General features: G+C 37.7%; 3 protein-coding genes and 1 pseudogene across 4 annotated transcripts; all 4 read left to right on the forward strand.

Annotated features, from left to right (window-relative positions):
- Window positions 1-82: 82 nt before the first annotated feature.
- Window positions 83-1,489, forward strand: LOC125210689 (F-box protein At1g61340-like). Its single transcript, XM_048110257.2, has 3 exons — window positions 83-348; window positions 603-677; window positions 1,222-1,489. Exons 1-3 carry the CDS (start codon window positions 184-186, stop codon window positions 1,423-1,425), a joined length of 444 nt encoding a protein of 147 aa, XP_047966214.1. The 5' UTR covers window positions 83-183; the 3' UTR covers window positions 1,426-1,489.
- Window positions 1,490-1,906: 417 nt separating this feature from the next.
- LOC148930366 (UPF0481 protein At3g47200-like) lies at window positions 1,907-2,745 on the forward strand (annotated as a pseudogene).
- Window positions 2,746-3,689: 944 nt separating this feature from the next.
- LOC148930367 (heat stress transcription factor A-7a-like) lies at window positions 3,690-5,417 on the forward strand. The gene is made up of 2 exons (XM_089066445.1): window positions 3,690-3,971; window positions 5,052-5,417. The coding sequence occupies exons 1-2, from the start codon at window positions 3,690-3,692 to the stop codon at window positions 5,415-5,417; spliced, it is 648 nt and encodes a 215-aa protein (XP_088922571.1).
- A 10,877-nt stretch (window positions 5,418-16,294) lies between these two features.
- Window positions 16,295-20,331, forward strand: LOC125214558 (protein TRANSPORT INHIBITOR RESPONSE 1-like). Of its 2 annotated transcripts, none has more exons than XM_048115637.2 (4): window positions 16,295-16,781; window positions 16,870-17,408; window positions 18,773-19,265; window positions 19,345-20,331. In XM_048115637.2, the coding sequence occupies exons 2-4, from the start codon at window positions 16,930-16,932 to the stop codon at window positions 20,098-20,100; spliced, it is 1,728 nt and encodes a 575-aa protein (XP_047971594.1). In that variant the 5' UTR covers window positions 16,295-16,781; window positions 16,870-16,929; the 3' UTR covers window positions 20,101-20,331. The 2 variants fall into 2 exon arrangements, with proteins under 2 accessions (XP_047971594.1, XP_047971593.1); XM_048115636.2 differs by having other exon boundaries at window positions 16,295-16,508.
- The last annotated feature ends 816 nt before the right edge of the window (window positions 20,332-21,147 follow it).

A 21,147-nucleotide genomic window follows, 5' to 3' on the forward strand; every position in this document is an offset into this window, starting at 1 on the left:
GCGACCTATCTTAAGTTGCCACGTGTCACTTTTCCTGCTCTCTTCCATCAAGCTTTAAACCTTTTGTTCGCTATAAACGTGCATTTGTCAGTTAATATAGTTGAGATTGGATTCTGTGCTTGATTCTTTTCCCTTCCCCGTGATTTTAGCTTCATCGGATTGTTGTGAGGTATAAAAAATAGGATGCAACTTGTGAAAAAATATGGGCATGATGATTATGGATTGAGGCTGGTGAGAACGACGTCGTTTAAGAGGAAAAGAGTAGCTTTATCAAATACTATTTGCATAGATTTTGATGCTCCAACGCCAGGGAGATCTGCGCTCGAGGATCTGCCTCAGGAAATTTTGGTAAGATGATGTTATTGTAGTAGTACATTATTTCCTCCCTCCGTTTTAATATAGTTGAGTTGTATTCCTTTTTAGATATTCCAAAATAATTGAGTCAAGTTTGAGTTTTTTAGCCAAAACTTTATTCTCTAAACACCAATTTCTCATATCTCATAAAAACAAACTATTCAAATATCTTGGATGGAGTAAGTAATTTATTTTTTATTATAACAATATGATTAGATTTGATTCAAGTTGGCACTATGATGATGCAGATAAGAATTATGTGCGGCGTGGAGCATGAAGATTTGGAAAGCTTGCTTTTAGCATCGAAAACAATGAGAGATGCGGTGAGCTTTTGTTTATACACGAAGGGGTGTTTGGTTTCTTTCATAAAATAATCACAAGATATAATTTATGATTAAGTTGTAAGATTATTTTAGTCAGGGGGTTAGCTATAACTAATTATCCCATGATTATCCATTTAGTATTAAGTTATATATCCCACGAACCAAACACACTACATATTTAATTCGGGATACAATCATGCAAATCGAACACCCCCCGAATGAGGTGTTCGGTTTTCTAGAAAAAAATAGTACCAAGATTTTCGGGGGTGTTCGGTTTTCTAGATAAAATAGTATCAAGAAAGAATCTAGGATTGAGTTGTTAGATTATTTTAGTTGGAGAGAGGGGTTGACTATAACTAATTATCACATGATTATTCATCTTCAATTAAGTTGTGATATTCAATCTCATAAATCGAACATGTATATATTTATATACATAATACCAGGATATAACTTTGCAAACCGAACAGTCCCGAAATGAAATGAATACTACTTGCTTTGTTTTATTATTTTGTTTATCACAATCTTTATTGAATTGATACAGGCTGTAATCGCAAAGCAAACACATTTTGCTTACAACACACCCACAAAAAGGGTGAATAAGTTTGAACAAGATGAAACTCCCCAAGCTCCCAAGCTGCACCACTCATTGTGTCGGAGATTGAGCTTCAAGAAATTGGTTGGAATTTCAGTTTGTTTGTTTGCTTCTCATCAAAGTCAACAACAAGTAGTGGGGCACCATAGTTGATTTATTAAATGCTTTAATTAATTGTACAGAAGTTGTTGTAAAATTATGAGAATTTCATTAATTAGCTCATCTTACGTGCTTATCTAGTAGTTTTTTTTTCCAATGTGCTAGAACTAGATTAATATGGATTAAGTAATTGTAGTTGGGCTACAATTATATTAGTCCATAAGCCCAACAATCATGGAGTCCTAGTGACTCTGCATCTATGTAATGAATGAAATGGAGTTAGGAATGTCATTCCATTCCCATATTTCATTCCACCATACGAAGTAGCTCCTTAGTGAATTGTGTTTATTTAAATGTTCTCTAACATTTGACTACAGAGAGGTTTCCCATTCTAGATGCCTTATGGCTTATAAACCTGAATCAAGTAGAGTTAGGTAGGTAATGAGGGAGATGTTGTAAAAAATTAAATGTTACCTGCTGCTTAAACAAAAGAATATAATTTGAAAAATGAGGGTTGGGCGGCTGGACTAGGAGGATGGTGGTTAGTGTTTTGACTGCTTTATACGATTTCAGTCTTTAATTAAGAAAACAAGTGATCACCACTTGTATGTAGTGGGGAAACGGAACGGGAGAAGAGCCTCTTCACCTAATCTATGCTTGGCGTCGCACTCTCCTCAGCCTTGCTGAAAAGTGAAAACCAAGAGAATTCGAGCTGTTTTTGGCGGTTTATCAAGATATATAATAAACGAAAGGCAGACAAGGAAAGCTCCAGAATTGTGTGGCGGATCATGAACAGTCCGTTTCGGTCATTTTCAGCGGAGTTCAAATTGCTTGACGGACATCAAGTTCTTCTCATTCGCCTTCTTCGGTGAACTCCATCTTCCTTCCTTCTACGTCTCGAACAACACAACACCAACGTTTACTTCTCCAATATCATCGCGTTCGAGATGTCTCCCGACACACACAAACTACGCCGTGACGACTTACTTTAACTTCATGAAAGCGTTGATCAACGATGCTGGCGATGTAAAAGTTTTGCGGGAGAAGGGGATACTGTACAGCAGGTTGGCGAGCGATGAAGAAGTGGTTGAGTTGTTTAAAAGCATCGATACTCATGGATCCTCGAATATAGACCTTTTTAGTGATGTGAAGATGAGGATTGAGGAGCACTGCAATAGCAAAGCAAGGACGTGGATGGCTGATCTCCTGAACACCAAATTTCAGAGCCCGTGGACTGTTATAGCTCTTGTCGCGGCCACTTTTTTGCTATGCCTAACTTTTTTGCAAACTTACTTCACAATTAATCCACGCGATTGAACACTGCCAATTGATATCTACACGACCATGGCTAGAGACTTGTCTGGCATCAACGCGGTTGATTTGTATATTTTTTTATTCTCATTTTTTTTAAATTATGTAATCCTTTTTTAAGTTTTGTGATTTTAGTTTTTATGAATGAAATATTTAATATTTGTCATAATAACATATTTAATCTAAAGTATAAAAAATAATTGTCAATAGTATAAGTGTTTATGCATGCACGAGGATAATCACGCAAATAGTGCAAGTGTATTGTGACGTAGATGACGTAATTAATATCCAAATGCAAAACAAGCAAACTAAATTTGGCGCTATTATCTTTTATTGAGGGAGGCCGATTATATATATAATTGATTTGCTAGTCTAATTGTTCAATTCTTTAATTAGGTTCACATTGTCATAAAGTTAGTCATTATATATATAATTGATCATTGATAATCGATTTGCTAGTCCAACTGTTCAATTATTTAATTAGGTTCACATTACAGATTGATTAGCTTTATGATAATTGGGTGAGATGGTGGAAAATGAAATTGAAAATTCCTAAACCACAACCATCCTCCAAACAAATTCGAGGGTTAAAACATTGTCAAAGATAGAACATTAACTAGTACTCCTCTTTGTCCTGACGCCTATTTTACTTTGTTGTATATTTTGAACGTTGTAAATTTTTATCGTAATTTTACAACACAAATTTTACCTTGAAAAGTACAGCACAAATATTCTAAAATTTACAAATAATATGAATAAAAAGTGTTTTAATTATCGTAAAGTTTCACGACTCTCTCATACATTAATTAATTTTATATGGTTGCACTTGTACACAAGGACCACGAAAAAACATTCGTATAGAAAATCAACGGCCTTGATTTACTAAAAAGGAGAAGTTGTTCACATAATACACATTGTTGATTGCATACATGCAAATTTAAGATCACATTAAGGGCATAAAAGTTAAACAATTTCAACTTGATCAGTTTCAAAGTAATTGACAAAAGATGAGTACATGTATTGGTGGTCCGAGCAGTGGAGGCGGGGAATATTCCGGCAGCGGCGACGGCAATATAAGAAATGTGGTGAGGGGAGTTGGGCCACCTCCGGCCTTCTTGACCAAGACCTTCCACATGGTCAATGATCTCAACTCAAATTCCATAATTTGTTGGGGTAAACTTGGTGACAGCTTCATTATTTGGGATCATATCAAATTCTCTGCAGAAATACTTCCCAATTATTTTAGACACAACAATTTCTCAAGCTTTGTCTACCAACCCAACAATTACGTAAGTCTACATACATATACTAATACGAAGAGCAAAACAACCAAAAATCGAATATACAATTTGAACCAAATCGAAATTAAAAATTTTGTTCAGTTTTTTTGAATTTCGGTGTGTTTGGTTTGATTTTTTTGGCAAAAAATTTTCAGTGCAAATGTATAAAAACCAAATTTTATATTTAATAATCTCTCAATCCCATATTACTCGTACTTTCATTTTAGGTTGTTAATTTGGCATTGATTTTTTAATGTAATTAAATTAGTATTTTAAGTGTAATGAGATACAAGGGCGGACGCAGTAATAAATAATGATAAGGGCTGTGATTTCTAAATTTTGTTCTAAAGTATATTTTAAGATGTTTTAAATTATTTATAAGGACTTTTACATAATAATTTACCTTAAATTTAGATAAATTATAAAAATTTATAAAAGAAAATTAGTTAAAATTCAATTTTATTAAGGGCTTCAGCCCTACCCTGATTATACATAGGACCGCCCCTGATGAGATATCACTTAATATTGGAATACTTAATTAACTCTAATATATTAATTAAATACCCTAATTCTTTGTACTTAAAATATAAATAGTGTAAGTAATTTGAGACGAGTCGAAATAGAAAAGTGCTAGTAATATGAAATAGATGGAGTGTCGTATATGTATTTAAAACAAATTCTATTTGTGTTGATTTATATTGATACATGTTAGTATGAGTATTTAGAATATATGAAAATCGTAATTGTTTGGATATGGTAATTGGTTAATGCGATTATAATATTAATGTTAATTATAGAAAAAATAATTCTTGGTTTTTCGGATTTTTTGGTGTTTTGAGTATTTCAATTTTTCGGGTTCGGTTTAAATAGTTCGGATTTTGATTTTTCATTCTATTTGGATATAATTGTGCAATTTCGGTTTTCCGGCTCAGAATAGGTTTTTGTAGTTTAGATTTTGTTTTTTCAGGTTTGGTTTTCTGGTTAGTTCGGTTTTAATTTTCATTTCGGACAGAATCAAAAATCAAATTGCTCACCCTGTGTGTGAGAGCGCGCATGGTAATACGTGTTTGATTTGATTGTGATGATTAGGGCTTTCGGAAAATTGGAGTGGAACATCAATGGGAGTATACAAGTCCATATTTTCAAGAAGGAAAACCACATCTCCTCCCCAACATGAAGAGAAGACCACTCCCTACACCCCAAAAAACCACCCTTTCCACCAAAACCCTAAGCAAATACACGGACGAATCGAGGCGCGAAATCAAGAAGCTAAAGAAGCAGCAATCAGACACAGAGCTCCACATCGCCAACCTCAGACAAAAGGCCAGCAGCCTCGAGTCCATGTCCAAGAACCTCGCCGTGCAGTGGGCCAAGGCCTGCGAGATCATCGCCAAGGGAGAGAGATCCCACAGCAAGAAAAACATGAAAATGAGGAATTGGAATGTGCAGAGATGATTGGAGATTACGCGGTTGTATTGGATGATGAGAAGGAGAGGATGTTTGAAGATGATGGTGATGAGGTGTGTGAAGAAGGAGGTGCAAAATGGAATGCTATTGCTCAAGATTTTGAAGAATGGTTCGTGGGAAATACTAGTACTCATTGGTGATCAAAATTGTAAGTCATTAATTTGTTTTTATTTATTTTTTTGGTGCATTGCATTTAATATGATCACACACACACACACACACACATGTTATTTGATGAAATTTATTTGTTTTTATTATAGTTGTCAAGGCTGGAGGGGAAGAATTAAGGAGGGAGGACATGCTATCTATAATTTTAGTTATTTTCTTTCTTTTCTATATGATTATATATATAGGTAGTCAACTTGGATTTATGGTTGTTTTAAGCTTATAGCAAGTTTTAAAGTTTCTAAAATTGGCACTGTTATTTCATTCTTATATGTCATCGTTGTATTTGGTTTGATATGTAGCATGAGAAAAAACATTGATCATATTTAAATTGAGTCAATATGCCTTTCTTCCGTTTTCCAGGCTTTCCATATTGGTAAATGAATTAAAATTTAAAGGTCGCACTACGAAGGATTCGAACCCGAACCTGAAACTTTGACTTCAGACATTAACCTCTCTATCACTTGATTAACTCACGTACCCAGACTTTCCCTTCTAGAAACACACACTTTTATAGGATTAATCAATTAACCATTCAGATTAATTATTACGTAATTATTACTTAGTTAAGTATTGATAGTGTAACACCCGTGCAATATGCAAAGATTTGTTATTTTATTTCATTTTATAAGAATGTGTTTCCATCGACATAAACACATCACAAGTTTTTTATTTCATTTCATTTTATAAGAATGTGTATCATTAATTTGTCACTTATACCATTTTATTTCTATGTATCAATGAGTTTGCCCTCACTCGAAAAGCATCTTTTATGCGAACAAAATTATTCTCTGTTCTCGATTTACAGAATTGGTATTTATAGAGGTTTGATTATTTAACTTAATTTTATTAGATGGGTAGTCAATTTATCTTTTAAAAAACTTTTCACTTTAACTTCCCCTAATTATCACAAAATTAAATAAAACCTTTTCATTTATAATAGCATGCAAATAAATAAAACTTGTTCATTTCTCTAATTATCACGCAAATGAATGAAACATTGTTATTTCCCTAATTTTATTAAGATTTTTTTATAATAGCACTCTTGTTATTTTCCCCAAAACTTAGGCATGGTGGTTGTAACTTCCTAAAAATAGGCTTAGACAGAACTTGATATTCTCCTAATAAAGAGGTGTTTTGGAGAAAATAATAGAAATGCTTGTAGACTGAAATAATTAAATATTCATCTTCCTGAAGTTAGAGAAGTTATAAACTTATAATGTCTGTTTGGTTCTTTTGATAATTGGGGGGAAATGAATAGGTTTTGGAAGAGAGTGAAAAGATCTTGAGTTGTGTCCATCGAGATTATATTTGTAACAAATTGAATTCACAGTGAGATTATATTAAGTTGAATGCACAGCTAAATCCCATGAAACATTATTGTGAACATGAGCCTAGTGGGTTGAATATTAGTCCATAAGGGGGTTTGAATGAAAAATGGATAGTGGGCCGAATATTAGTCCAAATATAATGGGTCTTCAAATATAATTCCTATTGTTAGAAGTGTTTTTTAGAGGATAATGCCACGTGGCAGGCTCCCCCAAAGAGGGTCGATTGACCTAACTGTTAAATGGAAATGGACAAAAGGAGGAGACAATCAATTGAGGGGAAAAGATGATTGCTGCTAACATGGGGTTTCTTTTGGGTGGGGAGACATCATTTTAGGTGTCAATTCCCATCAATAATATGTGGTTCACATACATTTAATGTCATACAAGTACAATGTGGTTTATAGTTCATTTGCGTTGTTGTTTGGTATTAAATTTTTAATAATTTCAAAATAATTGAGTTACTTTTATTTTTATTTTTCAAAAATTTTGTTCTCTTTCTAGTTTCGTCCTTTTTCTCTCTTAATTTTATTCCCTCTCCCTTAAACATCCATTTTTTAAATTCTATCTTCTAATAAAATGCCTCAACCGACAAATATAATATTATTATACTATAATAATCTGACCAAATTATTTTATACTATTAAGTTATTATATGGAACTTTAAGGTCACTGACTCTGGGGAGATATTATTCGAGTTTGGAAACCTAAAAGGTGCAAAGTGCATTTCAGAGACAAAATTTGAAGCTCATTCTAATAAATTGAGAGAGAAATATATATTTTAGATAGATTAAAATAACCCTCAAATTTAAAAAGAGTTAAATTGACATAAAAGTCTAACAATAGTACAAAAATACATAAAGGAAATTAAGTCTCCGTGATGATATTTATTTTTATGAGATACAGAAAAGGTATAAACACCATTATCCACTGGATGTTTCTTATATTTCATTCTTGAACATCATTATCCACTGGATGTTTCTTATAGTTCATTCTTTGTTTTATCACATTTTCTTATACATGACTAAGAAGTTTGCACATTTTCGATATTTGATAAAAAAAAATCAATAATATCACTAGGGGTCTCAGGATATAGATTTAATCACATTTAAGATGTTTTTGCACTATTCACAGATAAATAAATATTCTTTTTATCAGTTTTTTAATTGTAAGGGATATTTTAGACTCTATATTGTATTATTATATTTTCTTCCTATTTTTGCCCTCTCTGTCTATTTAATTTCTCTTCAATATTTATATAATAGTTTTAACTGTACTTTTAAATTTACAAATAATATACGAGAGTATATCATAAGTCCAATTTCATGCATCGGTTATAGAGTTAAATTCTGTTATTTCTATGAACTAATATACATTTTAAGTTGAGGTGCGTAGAGAATCTGTCAGGTCAAGGAAACGGATGAAAAATCTACCTGGAAGAGGAAACAGAAGGAAAATGGAGTGAAGAAGCCAGCTTGCAACCTGACCTAGGGGATTACAGAAGCAGTTGTGACGGAAAAACATCTTTTGAAGGACTTTCTAGGAGGGAAAAATTGACAAATCAGCAAAGAAGATACCCTAGAAGTCCGAGCCTCAACTATAAATAGAGACACAACCTGAAGAGAGACATCATCGATCATCATATTCACTTTTCGCTCTTAGCTCATCACTTCACACACATACTTTTCTGCGCACTTAGCAACAATGGGGTAACTTCTGGGATGTTACACTTTTCGAATCCAAACTTATGAACAATTTGATCGAAGCACTGATTTCATGATCTAGATGCTTGCTTGAGGTCATAAATGGTCTTCTTAAGCTTCCATACCATTTGCTATTTGCCCTTCACGGCGTAACCTTCGGGTTGTTCCATGTAGATGATCTCCTCAAGACTACCGTTCAAGAACGCAGTCTTAAGGTCAATCTGTCATACATCCCAATCCATGTAAGCTGCTATAGACAACAGTATCCGGATCGATTTGAGCATGGCCACTGGGGAGAAGGTCTCGTCGTAATTGACACCTTCCTTTTGGGTGTACCCCTTAGCCACTAGTCTTGCCTCAAATACTTTAACTCGTCCATCGAGTCCATGTTTACGTTTAAATATCCACTTGCTCCCAATGGCAGTACAGCCTTCGAGTAGGACGGACAAATCGTATATGTCTTTGTCTATCATCGATTGTAGTTCCGAATCTATTGCTCTTACCCATTCGCAATGATCGACATCCGTCTGCGCCTCCGCAAAATTCCAGGGATCTAATACATTGTTGTCCGAGGAGTGATCCATAGATTCTCCCAAACCAATGTATCTATCGGGCTCATGAGAGACCCTTCCACTGCGACGTGGCACTACAACACTAGGAGTAGAAGTTGAAATTTCAGAAATTGGTTGTACAAATGGTACTTGTTCTTGGTTAATGGAACTTGTGACAGAAGTAAACGCGTCAAGAGCCACTTCACTGCTGAGTTTATAATTCATAACAAGGTCTTCCTCTAAGAATATCGCGTGAGTACTCACAATGACTTTCTTGTCTCGGAGACCATAGAATTCATAAGCTTTCGAACCTTTAGGGTAACCTATAAACAAACATACCTCTGTCCTTGCGTCCAACTTAGTTGGATCATTTTCCAATACATGAGACGGACACCCCCATATCTTGAGATGCTCTAGATTGGGCTTGCGCCCATTCCAAAACTCATATGGAGTAGCAGGGACAGATTTTGATGGTAAATTGTCTAATATATGGCTTGCAGAAAGCAAGACATGTCCCCAATCCGAAATAGGCAGTCGTGCATAACTCATCATCGATTGGACCATGTTCAACAAGGTCATGTTCCTTCTTTCAGCTACGCCATTCTGTTAGGGTGTGCCCGGTGCAGTCAGCTGGGATTCAATTCCCTCTACCGATAAGTAGTCCAAAAACTCGGCATTTAGGTACTCGCCTCCGCGATCAGATCGCAGGCTTTTGATACGTTTTCCATGATGTGTTTCCGCAAAAGCCTTAAACTCTTTGAACTTGTCAAAAGATTCAGACTTGGAACGCATCAAATAAACATATCCAACTTTCGAGTAATCATCAATAAAAGTGATGAAATAGCGAAATCCACCTCTTGCCTCGGTTGACATTGGTCCACACACATCAGTTGAACGACTCTGTACATAAGTACGTTTTAATCCATGAGAGAACAACTTTGTATCTAGACCTTTAAGAAGGTCTTGGTCCACGAGAGTTTGAATCATTCTTCAGTTGGCATGACCAAGTCTAAGATGCCATAAGTACGTTTCGTTCATTGAACTTGAAGGTTATTTCCTTTTACTTGAAATTTTTGATGCATTATTGAGTTCTAATTTGCGATTATTAAATTGTGTAGATATGATTGTGTACATATTGTTTTCCATAATACCACGACAGATATAAGAATCATCTTTCTTAATAACACAACTGTCATTAAAAGAAATCGAATATCCATCAAAAACTAATTTAGAAACTGAAATTAGATTTCTTCTAAATGAAGGTATCAACAAAACATTCTTCAAAACCAAAAATCTATCACTACTAAAACGCAAATAAACATCTCCCACTGCAATGACCGCCTTTAGTAGCGTCGCTGATAAGGCTAATTTCATGCATCGGTAATGTGCAAAAAATGTTATAAATTGCTGGGTCTAACACGTTTCCTAAGCCAGGTGTGTGAAGAAAATCGCTAGATCAAGGAAGTAATGAAGGAGATGGTCTAGCGAGAGAAAAGGACGAAATGAGCAGGATTTACAAGGAAAAAAATTGGCGTGACGGGGGAGTCTACAGCTGAGGGCAACAAAGTCATTATCAATACCTCGCTGGACCCACTAAAGCTCCTATAAATAGAGAGGAGCATGCAGCGTAATGAAATAGTTTTTCACTCTTCTTAGCTCATACATTTTACACACACTTGGGAAACATTCTGGGGGATAATCGTGATAGGGGGGGTACTTTCTAAAGATCTCGAGTTTGGTAACACCGTCCCAGTGAGGGCGAAGATACATTTGTTTTAATTTCAGCTGTTTTTGCTAGTTTCCACCGTCGAACTTCACTTTTGGGAGTCGACTTTGATGTTGATGATGTTTAACTGCTTATCGCTCATGGATCTGAGTTTAGCTGTTTAATTTCAAGTTACTTTTGCTTAGATCTCTCTACTGTTAGCGTAATTCTTAAATTGCTATGTCGATCTCTGTTTATTTCGTTATTGAGGTGTTTGATGTGGAATTGGGTGACAGATCTGTGGTTGATTGAGTGTTCGGAGCTTAAATTTGTAAATCTGACGTGATGGAGAATTTCTTCTGTTTGGAGTCCGTGTCGGACGCTTGGATCCGGAGTGGATTTAGCGTCTGAAGTTGGTTTTGGCGTGTGAAAGAAACAGTAGTGGAAAGACTTGTTTTATTTCCTTTGTTTTCTATTTCCCTTCGTCTAGGTATGCAGATCTGTAAGTTCTTCGTTATTTATGCATAGATTTGATTCCAAGTTAGTAGCTCTGTTTTTGATTTGCTTATGTGTTTTCTCAAGAAGTTTTATGCGAATTTGGTTGTAGAAGACGATGTCACTGTCAGTTAGTACTAGAGTTAGTTATTCTGCCACTTTCCAGTCGTACTCTGCTTTTTCTTAGATGTGGTCCCATCGTAGAATTATTTCCTAGGTCTAGCTGTTAGGTTAAGTTTCTTTCTAATATTCCCAAGTCAAGTTAATTTTAATTTTTCCTCAACCCAAGAAAATGCGTGGCAGCAGCCAACACCAAAAATACTCTCAAATCCTTGATTACGATTCTTACGCATCCTTCTCTGTGGGATCGATCCCTACTTCCCTATACTAGGTTTAGTAAAGTGGTTGAGGGTTTTTGAAGCGGGGATGTACTTGTGTGTCCGACGACCGGGATTCCGCACAACCTACGAGTTCCTAGACCAAGTGATCTAGTGGACTTGCTGGATCTGGGGAACCTGCCTTATTTGAATATCGAAACACTTTCCTGTTTGCTTCTTGTTAGACCTCCTCTTCTTCTTTCCCTTAGCATCCTTAGCTGCGACCTGGTTTGTCACTTTCTTCCTTCCTACGCCAGGCCTAGGGCCAGAGGAACGATGTGTCGAGATAACCATCGCTGCCTTAGCTTGGATCATGAGATCCTCCGCCGACTGAAGTTCAGTCAACAACTCAACCAAGGTGTAGTTCCTTTTGTTCATCTCAAAGTTGAGCTTGAACTGCTGAAAGCTAAGGGGCAGACTCTGAAGGATGATAGTAACTTGGGACTATGCATCAATGACGTCTCCCAAAACCACAATTTGATTGAGGTGGCTCATCATCTCAAGGAAATGGTCCCGCACAGAAGAACCTTGCTTCATAGTCTTTGCCATGATACTCCGAAAGGCTTGAGACTTAGCTGTTCGATTCTGAGTACCAAAGAGATTCGTGAGATTTTGCATAATCTCGGCGGCAGTCACCATGGCAGCATGCTGATGTCTAAGCATTGTTGACATGGATGCCAACATATAACACTTTAGCCATCTCATTTCCTTATGCCACCGTCTATGCGCATCTCGCACTGCCTGTGCAGCATAAGCCGCCGGCGTCTGAGGCCGTGGAGTAGTGAGCACAAACTTGTACTCATCAGCAGTGAGAACGATGTCTAAATTTTATTTCCATTCTATGTAATTTTGGCCCTCAAGTTTGTTTTCTTTAAGAATTGCAGATAGAGGATTGAGTGACATTGTGACGGTTTAGTTTGCACTGCAAAACATAATATTTACTATTTGTCATAAACTTATGTAATGAAATTGAAGAGATAAACCATAGAACTTTTCAAATTCTTACAACTGTAAAATTAAAATTTTGTACCCTCAAGAAGAGATCAATACGCATTAAAATTTTAACATTTTTACCAGTAACAACACCGACGAATAGTCCAGAGACCGCAGCACGGCATGGCCGCCAAATGTTGCCTAAGCACGACCATCAGATTTAACATTACAGAGATGAGGCGTTGGACATTTGTTTGTATGACACGACTTGAGGATGGCTGCTGCCACGCTTATAGGGTGAGTTAAGTTTTAAACTACTAGACTTTGGAGAATAAACTAAACTGAACTTATCAACTTAACTAAACTACTTTATCAACTAAACTAGACAATCCATAAATGGACAAACAGAATAACGGGGACTGTCTGTCAGTCCCCTACAAAAAGCACGGTAAAGTAAAAACTTTCTAACAACTTCATCTTCTTCAACAAATCAACATAGAAAACATAACAGAAAACAGATCTGGAAAGCTAAAGAAGACGAAATATCGGAAAACACATAAAACTTAATCTACTCCTGAGATCTAAGCTACGGCTACATAAAAACAAGAACTAAACCATACCCATGCAAGAAACGAAACAAAAACTACTAGATCTAGACATATTAAAAAGACTCAAACTTAAAACATCAGATCTAAAAAAATCAAAACAGAACACGACACTTCTAAGCTAAGACAAAAAACATAAAAGCAAAAATGAAAGCAGATCTGAAACATCATGCACAAAACATAACATAAAAGCTAGAAACGAAAACATAACTTTGAATTTAACTAAAACAGAACATCAGAACGTCGATTACATCGAAAGTTAACTGGAAACAAGCAAGGAAATCATGAAATTGTTTCATCACATCTTAGGTGGAATAGCAGAACAGAAACTTGAAAATAAAACCAACACTGATTAAAACTAAACTAAGCTAGGGCCAAGTGTGTCAGTGCGACGATATCAGAAAGATGAAGTGCAAGAGAGCTCTGATTTTAACCCTAGAAGAGAGTTGGATTCCTAAAGATATTCTACCTAAGAAAGCTTGTGAAACCCCCTCCCTATACTATTGGATGGCACTCTCTTTTCTTTATGTGTTGGGCTTCCTTTATATAGAGAGGCGTAGGACTCTCATCCCTAGGGTACCACCTCTCCGAAATGTCATTGCTGCCCTTCACATTTTGTAGTGGGGTCTCTCGCTCTATCTTCCAATACAGAACTCTTGCTGGCTCCGCTTGATTTCTGACTTGATCAACTCAATGCCGAAGTTTTTTCCTTCTTTTCTTGATTCGTGCTTCTGCCCAACTAATTTATTCCATCTTCAGAAAATGGCGGATTTCACACACACCTGGCTCAAAAACAGATGTTAGTTCATGGATTTGGATGTAGTTTTACTATGGAACACATGCATGAAACGGGCCTCATCAGTAGCCATGTGCTCGGCGCCAATTTTGCGCCTACCAGATTTTACCGACACATTTGTTGTCGAAACGGACGCATCTAACTTCGGGGTCAGTGCGGTTTTGATGCAGCAAAACCACCCAATTGCCTATTTTAGAAAAAATTTGGGTCCGCGTAGACGCCTCGCCTCAACATACCACAAAGAGCTTTACGCCATAGTTGAATCGGTGCAGAAGTGGCGTCAGTATTTGTTGGGTCGTGAGTTCATCATTAGGAGTGATCAACGGAGTTTGAAGGAACTTTTATCACAAATTGTTTAAACACCGGACCAACAATTCTATGTCCGGAAACTTATGAAGTTTAAATTCAAAATTGAATATAAGTTCGGCGCTTCGAACAAGCTCGCCGATGCACGATCTCGCCAAGACGACGACTCGGGGACTAACCTACCGCAAATGCTCATCCTATATCGCGACCAATACCGGCTGTTTTGGAGGTAATCCGGGCCGAATACTCTTCACTGCCTGATTTGGTTAAATTGCATGAATTGATGGCTGCGGGGAATGAGCCGAAGCATGTGTCAGTGACAGATGGTTTAATATATTTCAAGCATCGTTTGTTTGTCAGTCGCGAATCAACTGTTTGTCGCGCGATTTTGGAGGAATGTCACGATGCTCCATCTGCGGGCCACCCCGGGGAACGACGGTCTTTTGCAAGGGTAGCATCCCCGAGCATGCGTCGGGATGTGCGTGATTATACGGCCGCGTGCTTCACTTGTCAAACAACGAAGTATGTTCGCAATAAACCAAACGGCCTCATTCAATTTTTACCAATTCCAGACATGGTATAGGAAGTTGCGTCCATGGATTTCATCGTAAGCCTTCCCCCCTCGTTTGGATACACCGCGATTATAGTAGTAGTTGATCGTCTCTCTAAATATGCCACTTTGGTGCTTTGAAAGGGGGTTTCGATGTTCTAACGGTCGCTCGGCTTTTTGTGGAAACGGTGGTCAAGCTGCATGGTTTTCCAAAGAGAATTCTATCGGACAGAGATTCAATTTTTATGAACGAATTTTGAGACGAGTTGTTGTCCCTCAACGGTACGAAACTTCAGTTCACAACCGCATATCACCCGCAAATGGACGGCCAGTCGGAGGTGACGAATCGCGCCTTAGAACAATACTTACGTGTGTTCGTGTATGAGCGCTCTAAGCGCTGGTTCGCCCAGCATCGGGATGTTGCCATTCCAAGCCCTTTACGGTCGGGAACCGCCAAGCCTGTTCGATACGTACGCACGACCTGCACACAACAAAGAAGTAGCGGAGCTGCTCGACGAGCGGGAGGAAACGTTGCGGGAGTTAAAATCTCGGATCTAACACGCACAACAGTCTATGTCCGAATTCGCAAATCGTAAAAGGAAGGATGTTGAGTTTAGGGTGGGTGATTCAGTGCTACTAAAACTTCGACCATATCGGCAGAAATCGGTAGGCAAATCATTATGCAACAAACTTGCGCGCCGGTATTATGGACCGTATGAGATCCTAGAGAGAATTGGAAGGGTAGCTTATCGCCTTCGGTTGCCCACTGATAGCAAGATTCACAAAGTGTTTCATGTTTCGCTACTAAAAGCGTTCATACCAGGCTCAACAATAGGAGTGGCATTATTGCCGGAATTTAAACGGAGTCAACCATATGATACTCCGGTGGAAGCAACAAGTAAGCGCATGATTTTGGTAGATAAAATGCCACAGGTTCAATGGCTGGTATGTTGGTCTTCGGACGCAAAACGAGCCCCTTCCTGGGAATTAAAGGAGTTACTGCGTGCTCATTTTCCTCATCTACGAACTCAATCAATGAATAACCGCTTACACTCGAAGACGAGCTGAGTCCATGCAGCCAGGTGCGTCGGAGTTAGAAGAGAAGAAGGAGAGATGGACAGAGGCAGACCCAAGGAGAGAGGGATCTGGAAGGATCGACCCAAGAGGAATGCATCTCGGCCAGCCAAATATCGAGATTTCGTCAGCCACTAGAGATAGATTTGTTTTGTTTTCTTTTTTATTTATTTCCTTATTTTTTGATTTGTTTCCTTATTTTTGTTGCTCCTTTTCCTTTTAGAATTGAGTTCAGTCTTTTCGGGTTCTCTATAAATACCCTGGAATACCCATACATGAGTAATTGAGAATTAAAGAAATAAAAACTTTTTTCTCATCTTGAGCTCTCGGTTACTTTTGCTTCACTATTTTTTCTATGTGCTCCCACTTCTCGCTAGGATCATTATTCCTATCAGGTTTTCAAGAATTATTTCATTAGATCCTTGTCTCTTCTCAGCATTTCAGGTCATTCTTGGGTTTCTTGGATGCCATTGTTTCTTGGCAGGTTTGAGGTAGTTGCGGTGAATGCTAATGATGATTTTGCTTTTTTGTGCTGTTGAAATCCTCACATTAAGGCTAATTTTAATTTCTAAAGCAACTTTTCTTTGAAGGTACATCAATTTGAGGGGTTCCATTATTAGATTCATCAAATTGTGTTTGATTGCTTTAATTCCTTTGCTTTATCAACCCTTTTTATTGCTCAAAACACTCTTAAATGAAATGGGAATTCTGCCTATATGATCTTCCCTCTTTAATTGATATGGAATTTTCTTGAATTCGGAAAGGTAACTTTTTTATATCACATTTTGAATGTATATGCTTTTATATGTAAGGGTTTCTGATTCTTTTCTTCATTTATGTAAAAATCTGCAGTGAATTAGGGGTTTTTAGCTATCTTTGAGCATCTCAATCAACCATTTCCAAAAACTCAAAATGGATCAAGATCACAAGAAATTGAAAGAATCATCATTCCCATGTGAAGTTTTGGAGAAGGTATTATCACTCATAGATTCACACAAGGATAGGAACTCAGCCTCCCTTGTTTGCAAAGATTGGTATGATGCTGAGAGATGGACAAGATCCAATCTTTTTATAGGGAATTGCTATTCAGTGTCTCCCGAGATCGTGGCTCGAAGGTTTCCCAAAATCAAGAGTGTTAGGCTCAAAGGGAAGCCAAGATTCTCAGATTTTAACTTGCTGCCCCAAAATTGGGGTGCTAATGTTCATGCTTGGCTGGTTATGTTTGCTAAGGTTTATCCGTCACTCGAGGAGCTGAGGCTCAAGAGGATGACTGTCAGTGATGAGAGCTTGGATCTCTTGGCCAGGTCATTCCCGGGCTTCAAGGCTTTATCATTGTCAAGTTGCGATGGTTTCACAGACGAAGGTCTCAAAGCAATTGCAACTCACTGCAGGTAACGGGTGCCTTATTTGTTTTCGTGATGGTTTTCGAAGCTGGGCTTCGAGGCTTTATCTTTGTTCATGTTTTTGTATCTTGATATTGTAGCTTTACACTTCTTGGATTAGTTCAAATGATCATTTATCAGTAAGATTCTTATTTTAATCTCCAAATTTTAATACTGTTTCTTTTTGTGTCGTAAGTATGCGGATGGTGTGTGAGAATTTTGGTGTTCGAGAATAAATTAAACCTTGTTCTATTACTGCATATGACTTTCTAGTTTGACTGTCGTTCTTTGAATATGTCTGCTTATTTCTTTACTCTGAGTTATTAACTTTGATGAAGCATGCTTTGCTTAATTTGTTTCTGAAACAATACTGATTAACACTAAAGATGTGCTTGGTTTTGTTACTAAAGAGGTGAGCTTTGCTATTGGTAATGCTGTGTAATGTGCGCAAGTACTCCACTACGCGAGTGCTTCTTCTGTATGTTTCTCTTTGAGAGAGATTTTTGTTTTTATTTTTGCTTTCTCGATGGGACATCTAATCTATTACTTGGCACTTAAAGGATAGGATGCCTTTCATGCCACTTTTTGTCCACGTTCATTGGCCAAGATTGGTCAAATTTTCTTCAATTTGCAGTCACTTTTGAACTATTTCCTTGGTGTTAACTGTTGAGCGAATAAGGTTTTTTTCGTCACTTGAAATGGATGATTTGCATCTCTTCAAACTTTCCCCATGGAATTCATATTTGAATAACCCGAAAGCTCCAACTGGATATAGAAGATTTTTTTTTGTTGAAAATGATTAGCGACACTGTTTTTGATTGTGCCTGCTGTAAATCAGAATATTTGAAGACTTAGAATTACAATCAGATTCCCATTTTATGCCTCTTAGGTGATATTGTTGGTTTCACTGTGGCAACTTTTTGTCTGATTCCATGTCTAGTTCTTGTCTGAACCTCCCGGACGTATTTGTGTGACACCATCGACAATTGACTTGAATAGGAATTTAGATAGCTTTGATTTTACAGAAATACATTTCTTTATGAGTCACATCCTTTTATTATCTTAAATCTTTTTTCCTACAACTTTTCACCTTTCTGCTTTTGATAATCACATCTATCTGTGACTGTATGTCCAGTAGGATATCTAGTAGGACTCGTGTTCCGATTTTATGTAGTCAAATGCTTTGATTAGACGCCAGTCACGCCACACACCAATGTTCGGTGGAAAATGTTTGGCCAACTTCGAAATTTATTTCTGAAGTTTTTTCCTATTAACTGCTACTAAATTGAAATATTGCCGTGTAATTTTCTCTGAACTCCTTCGGCATTTAGTTGTTCAAATTCTGATTTATCCTAAATGTACTCGTTTTGTAGGAACTTGACTGAGCTTGATATAGCGGATAGTGCAACAGAAGATATTGGCGGAGGTTGGCTAAGTTGCTTCCCTGAGAGCTTCACCTCATTGGAGATACTAAATTTTGCCAGCCTTCAGTGTGAGGTGAGTTTTGATGCCCTCGAGAGACTTGTCAGCCGGTGCAGAGCGTTAAGGGTTCTGCAGGTCAACGAAAGCATCAACTTGGAGCAGCTGCAACGGCTCCTTGTGCAAATTCCTCATTTAACAAGGCTTGGCACCGGCTCCTTCATGCAAGAAATTACAGTCCGTCAGTATGAGGATCTCCAAACTGCATTCAGCAATTGCAAGAATCTCCAAGCTCTTTCGGGTTTATGGGATGCTACTTCCGCATATCTCCCTTTTGTTTATGGAGCTTGTGCAAGTCTCACTTTCTTGAATTTGAGCGAAGCAAATCTCCAAAGTGGCGAACTAGCAAAGCTTCTCCCTCACTGCACTAGTCTACGTCGCCTTTGGGTAAGAAATCGATGAATCTTATGACTTGTCGTGGAAGAAAGAATATGCGAATTGAATACTAACTCGATTTTGGCAATAGGTGATTGACACCGTTGGAGACAAGGGTCTTGAGGCTGTTGGGTCGAGCTGTCCGTTGCTTGAAGAACTCAGAGTCTTCCCCCTTGATCCGTATGATCTAGATAATCAACAAGGGGTGACGGAGGCGGGCTTCTTGGCTGTTTCTCGTGGCTGCCCAAACCTCAAATACGTCCTCTACTTCTGCCGGAAGATGACCAATGACGCTGTCGTAACCATAGTGCAGAATTGCCCCGATTTCACCCATTTCCGCCTCTGCATAATGAATCCAGGCGAGCCGGATCACCTAACAAATGAGCCTATGGACGAGGCCTTTGGCGCTGTGACCAAAACATGCACCAAGCTCCGGAGACTATCGGTGTCCGGCCTTCTCACCGACAAGGCTTTCGAGTATATAGGAAAGTTCGCCAAGAATCTCGAGACTCTGTCCGTGGCCTTCGCCGGCAGCAGCGACAGGGGCATGCAGTGCGTCCTCGAAGGCTGCCCGAAGCTGAGGAAGCTCGAGATAAGGGATTGCCTGTTTGGAAACGCTGCGCTGCTCTCCGGGCTGGACAAATACGAGACGATGCGGTCGTTGTGGATGTCCGCTTGTAACCTGACCATCAAAGGGTGCAGGCTGCTTGCAAAGGAGATGCCGAGGCTCAATGTGGAGGTCATCCAGGATGAGTGGAGCGACGAGACGCACGCCAACAAAGTCTATGTGTATCGGTCCGTGGCTGGGCCGCGACGGGACGCACCCCCGTTCGTCCTCACTCTGTGAGGGGGAGGATCTCTAGGTCAGTGCTTTCTGCCTCAGAAATTTTCAAACCTATTGATGTTGTTGTAAGCTAGGAGCCGACGATAAAGTGAACTTAGTTGGTAAGACTCGTTTCTGTACACCTTTGTTGCTGGACTTGTGGTGTCGTATTATGTAAGAAGAAAGATCATGAATATGTATCTTTATTTTTGGAATTTAATCTATCTAAATGTATAAAAATGAAATTTGTTAGTAGTGTAATTTGTCACTGTATCAATGTAAATCTTGTATTCAGGTTCTCCTTTAATCATCAAACTATCCACAAGAACAGTGTAATCTATAGTACTAAGTATATAATAATATAATTTAGACCCTAAGGAATAATTAATTAACACTTAGTTTATTGTACTAGTAACAACAACAAACTTAATTGTTTAATATAACTCCCACAACTCTGCTTACTAGCTTGTACATTGGTGTCTTAATACAAGCTAATATGTTTAGGCAGTAATGAAAATTAACCCTATTGATCACACTGTGTGAATCACTTATCATAGATTAGATTTTGATGTACCAGAGTTTTAATTGCGATTAATGCAAGTCGATGTGTTCCTAACTTATTTGTACTCAAATATTAATTGATGAATGGTTGCATAGCACTTGTACGTACACTTCATGGAAATATTTGGTTACCTGATATGCAATTAGCTCGAGATTTACAATTCATTAAGGCAATGCTATGCTCGCCCTTTCTGATTTTGAGTCTTTCTTAATACATAAAAAAAGAGTTGCAATGCCATGTATACCTCGATAAAACAATGCTAGATGCAAGATTTTCATATTAAATATAACTTGGAAATATAGGAAGATGATTCATCACAGAATTTTTCTTAAAGTCGGAATACATAACTATATCAGTTCGCAAATAAATATCAGTAGACATCACAAAATATATTATGACTCAATACCAGTTCACTGATTCATTAATATCATTTTCCGACTGAATATCAGAAATTAATACATTTTGTGATACTAATTGATATTATTAATCAAAGAATTGATATAATTTTC

Source organism: Salvia hispanica, chromosome 3 (assembly GCF_029641045.1).
Source record: "Salvia hispanica isolate PSC_SH4W2 chromosome 3, Shi_PSC_v1, whole genome shotgun sequence".
NCBI lineage: Eukaryota > Viridiplantae > Streptophyta > Magnoliopsida > Lamiales > Lamiaceae > Salvia > Salvia hispanica.